Source organism: Scyliorhinus canicula, chromosome 29 (assembly GCF_902713615.1).
Source record: "Scyliorhinus canicula chromosome 29, sScyCan1.1, whole genome shotgun sequence".
NCBI classification, from domain to species: Eukaryota; Metazoa; Chordata; class Chondrichthyes; order Carcharhiniformes; family Scyliorhinidae; genus Scyliorhinus; species Scyliorhinus canicula.
The window spans coordinates 7,364,363-7,377,797 of NC_052174.1; the positions used below are offsets into that span (position 1 = coordinate 7,364,363).

General features: G+C 45.9%; 1 protein-coding gene across 1 annotated transcript in view; it reads right to left on the reverse strand.

The window, feature by feature from the left end:
• Positions 1 to 13,435, reverse strand: part of LOC119958292 (polyunsaturated fatty acid 5-lipoxygenase-like) — an 81,334-nt gene that overhangs the window by 38,826 nt on the left and 29,073 nt on the right. Inside the window, exon 4 of the mRNA XM_038786725.1 lies at positions 2,890 to 3,012. Coding sequence (XP_038642653.1) covers positions 2,890 to 3,012 — 123 coding nt within the window. The remainder of the gene's footprint in view (positions 1 to 2,889; positions 3,013 to 13,435) is intronic.

Sequence of the window (13,435 nt, forward strand, 5' to 3'; positions counted from 1 at the left end):
ATGTGGTCCCTTTGTTCAAGAAGGGGAGTAGAGATAACCCCGGTAACTATAGGCCGGTGAGCCTAACGTCTGTTGTGGGTAAAGTCTTGGAGAGGATTATAAGAGATACGATTTATAATCATCTAGATAGGAATAATATGATTAGGGATAGTCAGCATGGTTTTGTGAAGGGTAGGTCATGCCTCACAAACCTTATCGAGTTCTTTGAGAAGGTGACTGAACAGGTAGACGAGGGTAGAGCAGTTGATGTGGTGTATATGGATTTCAGTAAAGCGTTTGATAAGGTTCCCCACGGTCAGCTATTGCAGAAAATACGGAGGCTGGGGATTGAGGGTGATTTAGAGATGTGGATCAGAAATTGGCTAGTTGAAAGAAGACAGAGAGTGGTGGTTGATGGGAAATGTTCAGAATGGAGTTCAGTTACGAGTGGCGTACCACAAGGATCTGTTCTGGGGCCGTTGCTGTTTGTCATTTTTATAAATGACCTAGAGGAGGGCGCAGAAGGATGGGTGAGTAAATTTGCAGACGACACTAAAGTCGGTGGAGTTGTAGACAGTGCGGAAGGATGTTGCAGGTTACAGAGGGACATAGATAAGCTGCAGAGCTGGGCTGAGAGATGGCAAATTGAGTTTAATGTGGAGAAGTGTGAGGTGATTCACTTTGGAAAGAATAACAGGAATGCGGAATATTTGGCTAATGGTAAAATTCTTGGTAGTGTGGATGAGCAGAGGGATCTCGGTGTCCATGTACATAGATCCCTGAAAGTTGTCACCCAGGTTGATAGGGTTGTGAAGAAGGCCTATGGTGTGTTGGCCTTTATTGGTAGAGGGATTGAGTTCCGGAGCCATGAGGTCATGTTACAGTTGTACAAAACTCTAGTACGGCCGCATTTGGAGTATTGCATACAGTTCTGGTCGCCTCATTATAGGAAGGACGTGGAAGCTTTGGAGCGGGTGCAGAGGAGATTTACCAGGATGTTGCCTGGTATGGAGGGAAAATCTTATGAGGAAAGGCTGATGGACTTGAGGTTGTTTTCGTTAGAGAGAAGAAGGTTAAGAGGTGACTTAATAGAGGCATACAAAATGATCAGAGGGTTAGATAGGGTGGACAGTGAGAGCCTTCTCCCGCGGATGGAGGTGGCTAGCACGAGGGGACATAGCCTTAAATTGAGGGGTAATAGATACAGGACAGAGGTCAGAGGTGGGTTTTTTACGCAAAGAGTGGTGAGGCCATGGAATGCCCTACCTGCAACAGTAGTGAACTCGCCAACATTGAGAGCATTTAAAAGTTTATTGGATAAGCATATGGATGATAATGGCATAGTGTAGGTTAGATGGCCTTTAGTCTTTGACTTCCCATGTCGGTGTAACATCGTGGGCCGAAGGGCCGTACTGCGCTGTATCATTCTATGTTCTATGTTCTAATAAGTTAAGAGCTCATGGTGTTAAGGGTACGATCCTGGCACAGATAGATGATTGGCTGACTGGCAGAAGGCAAAGAGGGGTCTTTTTCAGGATGGCAGCCGGTGACTAGTGGTGTGCCTCAGGGGTCTGTGCTGGAACCACAACTTTCTACAATATACATAAATGATCTGGACGAAGGTACTGAAGGCACTGTTGCTAAGTTTGCAGATGATACAAAGATCTGAAGAAGGACAGGTAGTATTGAGGAAGCAAGGGGGCTGCAGGAGGACTTGAACAAGCTAGGAGAGTGGGCAATGAAGTAGCAAATGAAATACAATGGAAAAGTGTGAGGTTATGCACTTTGGAAGGAGGAATCTAGGCATAGACTATTTTCTAAATGGGGAAAGGCTTTGGAAAGCTGAAGCACAAAGGGACTTGGGAGTCCTTGTTCACGATGCTCTTAAGGCTAATGTGCAGGTTCAGTCGGCAGTTAAGAAGGCAAATGCAATGTTAGCTTTCATGTCAAGAGGGCTAGAATACAAGAGCAGGGATGTACTTCTGAGGCTGTATAAGGCTCTGGTCAGACCCCATTTGGAGTATTGTGAGCAGTTTTGGGCCCCGTATCTAAGGAAGGATGTGCTGGCCTTCGAAAGGGACCAGAGGAGGTTCACAAGAATGATCCCCGGAATGAAGAGCTTGTCGTATGAGGAACGTTTGCGGACCCTGTGCTCGTTGGAGTTTAGAAGGATGAGAGGGGATCTTATTGAAACGTACAAGATACTGCGAGGCCTGGATAGAGTGGATGTGGAGAGGATGTTTCCACTTGTAGGAAAAACTAGAAGCAGAGGACACCATCTCAGACTGAAGGGACGATACTTTAAAACAGAGATGAGGAGGAATTTTTTTCAGCCAGAGGGTGGGGAATCTGTGAAACTCTTTGCCGCAGAAGGCTGTGGTGGCCAAATCACTGAGTGTCTTTAAGACAGAGATAGATAGGTTCTTGATTCATAAGGGGATCAGGGGTTATGGAGAGAAGGCAGGAGAATGGGGATGAGAAAATATCAGCCATGATTGAATGGCAGAGCAGACTCGATGGGCCGAATGGCCTAATTCTGCTCCTATGTCTTATGGTCTTCTGGTCTTAATAGCAGTCCATCTGCTCTGCTAGGGTAACCTCCTTAGAATTTGATCTGGAATATTCCATTCAGTGATTATTGTACCGGCCTCCCCGAACAGGCACTGGAATGGGGCGACTCGGGACTTTTCACAGTAACTTCATTCAGCGACTATGAAAAAAAAATGTTTTTTTAGGTCCTGACTGGGGGACACTGGCACCAACTATCAGACCTATTCCCAGTGAATCTAATGAGCATCAGCCCGGACCACGCCTCATCTCAAACATTGGATCACAGTGATAAATTTGCTACTCTCGAGCAGTTACAATGCTTTTTCCAAGGCATCTTACGGATATCAGCGTGATACTTACGCTGAACCTAAAGAGGTATTGAAGTCAAATTGTTTCCTGAAATTGAATCGTAAATCCATGGGAAGGTCCTCCACCGACTCCGCATCAATGCACCTCGGCAGATTGGGGGCCCAATTCTTCCACCTGGGACATAAAGGGAGGCCCCATTAAATCATGAGGCAGAGACTTTTCTGTGTAAAAATAGAAACTTGCAAATGTATTAGAATTAGACAATGATGATTTAAAATTAAATTGAATCACTTGTCAGGAAGGGTGATTCTCAGGGAACTCAAATCAAGGATAGGACTGTTTCTTCAATGCAACATCATGTGATGCAACAGAATGAACAGACTAGTTCCTCCATTCTTTTCAATGCAGTTACCCGTCTTACACCCTGACCTTCTCTTACAAGACAGCTCCCATGACTGGTTGGCCATTCAGAGTGCAATGCATTTGTCTGCTCATGGGTCGCCCATACATGCTGCCTCTCTTCGCTTTTCTAATTGATTCCTCTCCTGATCTCTCTGCTCACATAAGGACACAAAAAATAGAAGCAGATAGGAGACCGTTCAGCCCATCAAGCCATTCTATACAATTCTGCACAGCTGCCAATTCTGGCTGATCATATCCTGGGAGACATTGAAATGTAAAAATGAAAATCGCTTATTGTCACAAGTAGGCTTCAATGAAGTTACTGTTAAAAGCCCCTAGTCGCCACATTCCGGCGCCTGTTCGGGGAGGCTGGTACGGGAATCGAACCGTGCTGCTGGCCTGCTTTAAACGCCAGCAATTTAGCTGAGTGAGCTAAACCAGCGGATGTGATGTCACGGAAGGAATGCTGAGTCAATTTGTAATTATTTTAAACCAAAGATTTGGAGAAAAAAAAATGATAAGAATGAGCAAATATCAATCACAACCATCGCCCTTTGTGCCAGGTGTGACTCCAATAAGTGGAGAGTTGGGCCTCTGATTTCCATTGACTCCAGTTCTGCTAGGGCTCCATACCACACTCGGTCCAATACTGCCTTGAAGTCAAGGGCAGTCACTCACCTCACCCCATTGTCCATGTTTGGATCAAAGCTGTAATGAAGTCAGGAGGTTAGTGGCCCAGTCTGAACCCAAACTGGGTGTCAGTGGGCAGGTTATTGCTGAATAAGTACCACTTAATAGCACTGCTGATGATCCTTTCCACCACTTTACTGATGATTGAGAGAGTAGATTGATGGGACGGTAGTTGGTCACGTTGGATTTGACCTGCCTTTTGTCAACATGACACACCTGGGCAAATTTCCATATTGCTGGGTAAGTGCCAGTGCTGTAGCTGTACTGGAACAGCTTGTCTAGGGGTGCGGCAAGTTCTGGAGCACAAGTCTTCAGTGCTATTGCCAGAACATTGTCAAAGCTGTTGCCGTACCCAGTGCCTTCAGCTTTTTCATGGTACCATGTGAAGTGAATTGAATTGGATGAAGGCATTCATCTCTGATGCTGGCGACATCAGGGCGAGGACGAGTTGGATCATCCACTCGGCATTTATAGCTGAAGATTGTTGCAAATGTTTCAGCCTCGCCTTTTGCATTGACGTGCTGGGCTCCTCCATATTGAGGATGGGGATATATGCGGAACCTCCTCCTCCAGTAAGTTGTTTAATTGTCCACCACCATTCACGGCTGGAATAGGCAGGACTGCAGAGCTTAGATCTGACCTGTCAGCTATGGGATTGCTTAGCTCTGTTTATTGCGTGCTGCTTTCGCTGTTAGGTGTGCAAGTAGTCCTGAGTTGGAGCTTCATGAGATTGACACCTCATTTTTCAGTATTGAGCGTTGATCCCCCGGCTTGGTGGTAACGGTAGAGTAGTGGCTATGCTGGGCCTTGAGGTTACAGATTGCAGTTGAATACAATTCTGCTGCTGCTGATAGCCCACAGCACCTCAGGAATGCCAAATTTTGAGCCAGTAGATCTGTTCAAAATATATCCGATTTAGCACAGTGGTAGAGCCACACAATACGCTGCAGGGGATCTTCAATGTTAAGACAGCTCTCTGTCTCCACATAGAACATAGAACACTACAGCGCAGTACGGGCCCTACGGCCCTCGATGTTGCGTCGACCTGTGAAACCATCTGAAGCCTATCTGACCTACACTATTCCATTTTCATCCATATGTCTATCGAGTGACCACTTAAATGCCCTTAAAGTTGGCGAGTCTACTACTGTTGCAGGCAGGGCGTTCCACACCCCTACTACTCTCTGAGTAAAGAAACTGCCTCTGACATCTGTCCTATATCTACTACCCCTCAATTTAAAGCTATGTCCCCTCGTGTTGGTCATCACCATCCGAGGAATAAGACTCTCACTGTCCACCCTATCTAACCCTCTGACTATCTTATATGTCTCTATTAAGTCACCTCTCAGCCTTCTCCTCTCTAACGAAAACAACCTCAATTCCCTGAGCCTTTCCTCGTAAGACCTTCCCTCCATACCAGGCAACATCCTAGTAAATCTCCTCTGAACCCTTTCCAAAGCTTCCACATCCTTCCTATAATGTGGTGACCAGAACTGCACGCAGTACTCCAGGTGCGGCCGCACCAGAGTTATGTACAGCAGCAGCATGACCTTGTAGTTCCGAAACTCAATCCCCCTGCTTATAAAGGCTAGCACACCATATGCCTTCTTAACAGCCCTATTAACCTGGGTGGCAACTTTCAGGGATTTATGTACCTGGATGCCGAGATCTCTCTGTTCATCTACACTACCAAGAATCTTGCCATTAGCCCAGTACTCTGCATTCCTGTTACTCCTTCCAAAGTGAACCACCTCACACTTTTCCGCATTAAACTCCATCTGCCACCTCTCAGCCCAGCTCTGCAGCTTATCTATGTCCCTCTGTATCCTATAACATTCTTCAGCACTATCCACAACTCCACCGACCTTCGTGTCATCTGCAAATTTACTAACCCATCCTTCTACACCCTCTTCCAGGTCATTTATAAAAATGACAAACAGCAGTGGCCCCAAAACAGATCCTTGCGGTACACCACTAGTAACTGAACTCCAGGATGAACATTTGCCATCAACCGCCACCCTCTGTCTTCTTTCAGCTAGCCAATTACTGATCCAAACCGCTAAATCACCTTCAATTCCATACTTCCTTATTTTCTGCAATAGCCTACCTTGGGGAATCTTATCAAACGCCTTACTGAAATCCATATACACCACATCAACAGCTTTACCCTGATCCACCTGTTTGGTCACCTTCTCAAAAAACTCAATAAGGTTTGTGAGGCATGACCTACCCTTCACAAAACCGTGTTGAGTATCCCTAATCAACTTGTTCTTTTCAAGATGATTATAAACTCTATCTCTTATAACCTTTTCCAACATTTTACCCACAACCGAAGTAAGGCTCACAGGTCTATAATTACCAGGGTTGTCTCTACTCCCCTTCTTGAACAAGGGGACAACATTTGCTATCCTCCAGTCTTCCGGCACTATTCCTGTCGACAAAGACGACATAAAGATCAAGGACAAAGGCTCTGCAATCTCCTCCCTGGCTTTCCAGAGAATCCTAGGATAAATCCCATCTGGCCCAGGGGACTTATCTATTTTGACATTTTCTAAAATTGCTAACACCTCCTCCTTTTGAACCTCAATTCCATCTAGCCTGGTCGACTGAACCTGAGTGTTCTCCTCGACAACATTGTCTTTCTCCAGTGTAAACACTGACGAAAAATATCCATTTAATGCTTCCCCTATCTCCTCTGATTCCACACACAACTTTCCACTACTATCCTTGATTGGCCCTAATCTTACTCTAGTCATTCTTTTGTTCCGATAGAAAGCCTTAGGGTTTTCCTTGATCCTATCCGCCAACGACTTTTCGTGTCCTCTCCTCGCTCTTCCTAACTCTCCCTTTAGGTCCTTCCTGGCTAACTTGTAACTCTCAAGTTCCCTAACTGAGCCTTCATGTCTCATACTAACATAAGCCTTCTTCTTCCTCTTGACAAGTGCTTCAACTTCCTTAGTAAACCACGGTTCCCTTGCTCGACAACTTCCTCCCTGCCTGACAGGTACATACTTATCAAGGACACGCAGTAGCTGTTCCTTGAAAAAGCTCCACATTTCGATTGTACCCATCCCCTGCAGTTTCCTTCCCCATCCTATACATCCTAAATCGTGCCGAATAGCATCATAATTGCCTTTCCCCCAGCTATAATTCTTGCCTTGCGGTATATACCTATCCCTGCCCATTGCTAAAGTAAACATAACCGAGTTGTGATCACTATCACCAAAGTGCTCACCTACATCTAAATCTAACACCTGGCCGGGTTCATTACCCAGTACCAAATCCAATGTGGCCTCGCCCCTTGTTGGCCTGTCTACATACTGTGTCAGAAAACCCTCCTGCACACATTGCACAAAAACTGACCCATCTATAGTACTCGAACTATAGTATTTCCAGTCAATATTTGGAAAGTTAAAGTCCCCCACAACAACTACCCTGTTACTCTCGCTCCTGTCAAGAATCATCTTTGCAATCCTTTCCTCTACATCTCTGGAACTATTCGGAGGTCTATAGACAACTCCCAACAGGGTGACTTCTCCTCTCCTGTTCCTAACCTCGGCCCATACTACCTCAGTAGACGAGTCCTCAAGCGTCCTTTCTACTGCCGTAATACTTTCCTTGATTAACAATGCCACACCCCCCCCCTCTTTTACCATCTTCTCTGTTCTTACAGAAACATCTCAATCCTGGAACCTGCAACAACCATTCCTGTCCCTGCTCTACCCATGTCTCCGAAATCGCCACAACATCGAGATCCCAGGTACCAACCCATGCTGCAAGCTCACCCACCTTATTCCGGATGCTCCTGGCGTTGAAGTAGACACACTTCAAACCAGCGAGCTGCTTGCCGGTGCCCTCTTTCGAACTTTTAACCCTATCCCTGACCTCACTACTCTCAACATCCTGTACACTGGGACTACAATTTAGGTGCCCATCCCCCTGCTAAATTAGTTTAAACCCCCCCGAAGAGCACTAGCAAATCTCCCCCCCCCAGGATATTTGTACCCCTCTGGTTCAGGTGAAGACCATCCTGTTTGTATCGGTCCCACCTACCCCAGAATGAGCCCCAATTATCCAGGAATATGGACTGTGTGGTGGTCACTCATACCAATACGGTCAATGAGAGATGCATTTGTGGCTGATAGATTGGCGATAGTTTTCAGTATGGGATAGGGCAGGAGAGTAAGCCTAGGTAGGACACGCTTTCAGAGGGTCGGTGCAGACCCAAGGGGTGAATTACCTCCTTGTGCACTGGAGGAATTCTATGATTCTATGTTTTCCCCTCTCATTAGTCCTCTCATCATCTTCCGCAGATGTATATTCTCACTTAAATATGGAAATCAAAAATACACAATGTACTCGATGTGGTGTCACCAGACGGGCAGCACACGTAGCACAGTGGTTAGCACTGTTGCTTTACAGCGTCAGAATCCCAGGTTCGATTCTAGTTTGGGTCGCTGTCTGTGTGGAGTCTGCACGTTCTCGCCGTGTCTGCATGGGTTTCCTCTGGGTGCTCCGGTTTCCTCCCACAAGTTGCAAAAGACGTGCTGTTGGGTGAATTGGACATTCTGAATTCTCCGTGTACCCGAACAGGCACCGGAATGTGGCAACTAGGGGCTTTTGCAGTGTTAATGTAAGCCTACTTGTGACAATAATAAAGATTATATTTATTTTAAAACTTTTTAAACTTTTAAAACTTCTTTATTCCTGCCCCCATGCCATGCATGCTGACTTTTAAAGGTACACAATGACTGGATTAGGTTTTAAATCTTGATATCTCTCTCTTCAGTCACTACTTTTCTGCTCTGTAGGACCTACACTTGTAGGAGTGGTGAAGATCCTTTAAGAGTAACCACACTGTAGAATGGGGTATACAGGAATGGGGGTGTGATGATCGGAATACCTTGCCCCTTTAAGAGGCTTGTGATGATTGGAATACATTGCCCCTTTAAGAGGCTTGGAATCCTGGGGGACTCCGCCTCTGGCTACGCCCCCTGGGAAACAGTACTTAAGATGAGACTCCATTTTGCGAGCACACTTCTCATGGAGGCTGCCATTGTCCACTGCTTATTAAAGCCTTTGATTACTGACCTAACTTTCGTGTCATAATTGAGAGTGCCTCAGGGGGTTTATGAGAAAGGATAATAATCATGAGTGATTTTAATCTACATATAGATTTGATAAATCAGATTGACACAAGTAGCCTGGATGATGTGTTCATACAGTGTTCTTGAGACATTTTCTTAGAGCAGCAAATTTTGATACCAACCAGAGGGCAGGCTGTACTATACCTACTGTGCAATGCAACAGGATTAATCAATGACCATATAGCGGATATGCCCTGAGGTAGCAATGATCATAATATGATTGAATTTCACATTAATTTGAGGGAGATGAGCGGATCAAAGAATCATAGAATTTACAGTGCAGAAGGAGGACATTCAGCCCATCGAGTTTGCAATGGCCCTTGGAAAGAGCAGCCACTTAAGCCCACACCTCCACCCTATCCCCATAACCCAGTAGCCCCTCCTAACCTTTTTGGACACAAAGTGCAATTTATCACGGCCAATCCATCTAACCTGCACGTCTTTGAACTGTGGGAGGAAACCGGAGCACCCGGAGGAAACCCACGCAGACACGGGGAGAACGTGCAGACTCTGCACAGACAGTGACCCAAGCCGGGAATCGAACCTGGGACCCTGGAGCTGTGAAGCAACAGTGCTAACCACTGTGCTACCATGCTGTCCCTGTAAGGCTAGTGATATAAACCGAAATAAGGACCATTATGACTGCATGAGGATAGAGCAGGCTAAAATGAACAGGGGAATTAGGTTAAGGGATAAGTCAGTTGTGATCTAGTGGCAGACATATAAGGAGGTAGTTCAGAATAGTCAGAAAAGGTACATTCCAATGAGAAAGGCTCTGAGGGAAGGATGCAGCATCTGTGCTTAACTGAGGAAGTTAAAAATAGAATAAAATTGAAAGAAAAAGCGTATAATTCCGTAAAGATGCGTGGCAGATCTGATGATTGGGCAGAATATGAAGAACTGTAAACAATGACTGAAAGATTAATTAAGAGGGGAAAATAAGAGTGCAAGAGAAAGTAGCTAGAAATATGAAAACAGATAGTAAAAGGTAAGAGCCTACATTTAAAAAGGTCACGTAGAATTTAAAGAAACCTTTGGTCTTCTAGAGATGAGTCTGGGCAATTAATAACAGGTAATGAGGAAATGGCAGACAAATTGTGTCTTGTTTTCACTGTAAATGATTTACAGCACTTTGTTTGATTTCAAAGAGCTGGCGCTGTTCACATAGTGAACTGGAGGGGCGGGCCTAAAAAAGCTGGCCCACAGACAATGGGATAAAATGCTCCCACCCACAGACAATGGGACACCCGGCAGATAAGAAGAACACCCTTAGACCCAACACGCAGATGGGGAACCCACCCCAATGGAGGATGGTAATCCTCAATGGAGACCCCTAGCAGTTCCTCCTGGCTGTGCCCCCTGGCAATAGCCCTGGCATTGCCCATTGGTATTTCCCATGGCAGTGTCCTCTGTATGTATGCATATCAGGTACATGCCCTTCCTGGGCGTGAACCTGATTATGCGACTAGCAGGGGGCGGGGTACGTGGAAACTCAAAATGCGCCATCGAGATTTGGGTTTGTGCGCCATTTAGTGGCCATTATGGGAATCTCCTGCACAGCAAGCAAGGCTGTTAAATCGCGGGCAAAGAATTTGATTCTTCAGTTCGAAAGTGGACTGAAACAGAAGGCAGGAAACTACAGGACAGTTAGTTTATCATCTGCCATCAGAAAATTGCTATTACAGGGCAGCATGGTGGCACAGTGGGTCAGCGCTGCTGCCTCATGGCGCTGAGGTCCCAGGTTCGATCCCGACTCTGGGTCACTGTCTGTGAGGAGTTTGTACATTCACCCCGTGTTTGCGTGGGTTTCGCCCCCACAACCCAAAGATGTGCAAGGTAGGTCGATTGGCCATGCTAAATTGCTTCTTAATTGGAAAAAATGAATTGGGTAATCTAAATTTATATTAAAAAAAAGAAAATTGCTATCACTAATGCAGTTATAACGGGAAACTTAGAAAATCTCAATGCAATCAGGCAGAGTCAACATGGTTTTGTGAAAGGGAAATTATGTTTGACTAATTTATCAAAGTCCTTTGAAGCAGTAACGAGCAACATGGATAAAGGTGAACCTGTGGATGTGCTATACTTAACAAGGCCCAACACCAAAGGTTACTACACAAAATAAGAGCTCATGTCGGGATAATCTATTGTCCTGGATAGAGGAGCGGCTCGGTAACAGGAAACAGTCAGCATAAATGGGTAATTTTCAGGTGAACAACAGGTGAGTGGAGTGCCACAGGGATCAGTGCTGGGGCCTCAACTTTTTATATTTATATCATGATATGGCTGATAAATTTGCAAAGATAGGTGGAAAGTAAGTTGTGAAGAGGACATAAGTGTGCAAAAGAACATAGATAGGTTAAGCGCGTGGAAAAAAAATTGAGCAGATGGCGTATAATACGGGAAAATGTGAACTTGTCCACTTCGGCAGGAAGAATTGGTAGGGGCTCTGTCTCAAATTTTTATTCCTCTCTGGCTACAGGGGAGGTGCCAGAGAACTGGAGGACTGGAGGGTGGCAGAGAAAAACCAGGGAACTACAGAATGTCATGTCAGTGGTAGGGAAACTATTGGAGAAAATTCTGAAGGAGAGAATCTATCTCCACTTGGAGAGGCAAGGTTTGACCAGGGATAGTCAGCATTGCTTTGTCAGAGGGAGGTCATGCCGAACAAATTTGATTGAATTTTTTTGAGCACGTGACCAGGTGTGTCGATGAGGATAAAGCAGTTGATGTAGTTTACATGGATTTCAGCAAAGCCTTTGACAAGGTCCCAGATGGGAGACTAACATTTTTAAAATTTTTATTTTTTATTCATTTGCGGGATGTGGGCGTCGCTGGTTAGGCCAGCATTTATTGCCCATCCCTATTTGTCCTTCAGAAGGTGGTGATGAGCTGCCTTGAGCCGCTGCAGTCCCTGAGGTGTAGGTACACCCACAGTGCTGTTAGGGAGGCAGCTCCAGGATTTTGCCCCAGCGACAGTGAAGGAACGGCCGATATATTTCCCAGTCAGGGCGGGGTGTGACTGGGAGGGGAATCTCCAGGTGGTGGGATTCCCAGGTAGCTGCTGCTCTTGTTCTTCTAGATGGTAGAGGTGGTGGGTTTGGAAGGTGCTGCCTAAGGAGCCTTGGTGAGTTTCTGCAGTGCATCTTGTAGACAGTAAACATGGCTGCCACCGTGCGTCGGTGGTGGAAGATTCGAATGTTTGTGGAAGGGGAGCAATCAAGCAGACTGTTTTTTCCCTGGATGGTGTTGAGCTTCTTGAGCGTAGTTGGAGCTGCACTCATCCAGGCAAGTGGAGACTATTCCATCACACTCCTTGTAGATGGTGGACAGGCTTTTTGGGGGGGGGGGGGGGGGGGGGGGGGGGGGTCAGGAGGTGAGTTACTTGCCGTAGGATTCCGAGCCTTTGACCTGCCACAGTAGCCATGGTATTAATGTGACTAGTTCAGTTTAGTTTCTGATCAATGGTAACCCCCAGGATGTTGATAGTGGGGGATTCAGTGATGGTAATGCCATTGAATGTCACGGGGCGATGATTAAATCCTCTCTTGTAGGATATATCGCCGTTCCTTCACTGTCGCTGCGTTAAGATCCTGGAACCCCCTCCCGAATAGCACAGTGGGTATACTGTGGACGTAATGGTTCATGAAGGCAGCCAACTAGGGAAGGGCGATAAATGCTGGCCCAGCGACACCCACATCCCGTAAATGAATAATAAAAAGATACAGATGGATTGATAAAATGGGCAGATCAGTGGCAGATGAAATTAACCCAGAAAAGTGTGAGGCGATGCACTTTGGAAGGAGTAACACAATAAGGGAGTACTCAATGAATGGTAGGGCACTAGGAAGCTCAAAGGAACAGAGGGATCTTGGGGTGCTTATTCACAGATCTCTGAATATGGCAGGACAGGTGAATACGGTAGTTAAAAAGTCATACAGGACACATGCCTTTGTCAGTCGTGGCATAGATTATAAGAGCAGAGAGGTTATCTTGGAGCTGTACAGGACTTTGATGAGGCCACAGCTGGAGTACTGTGTGCAGTTTTGGTCACCACATTAAAGGAAGGATGAGATTGCACTAGAGAGGGTGCAGAGGAGATTCACCAGGATGTTGTCTGGTGTGGAGCGTTTCAGCTGCGAGAAAGGCTGGATAAGCTTGTGTTGTTGTTTTCTTTGGAGCAGAGAAGGCTGGGGGGTTGGGGGGGGGGGCGGGGGGGGGGGGGGCTGATGAAATAAGGAAGGCTAAGAGGTAGCATGAGGACAGGATTGCAGGCTGTGCTAAATCAAATAGAAAAATGTTCTTCAAACATATTAATGGTAAAAGATTAGTGAAGGATAGAGTGGAGTCCATAAGGG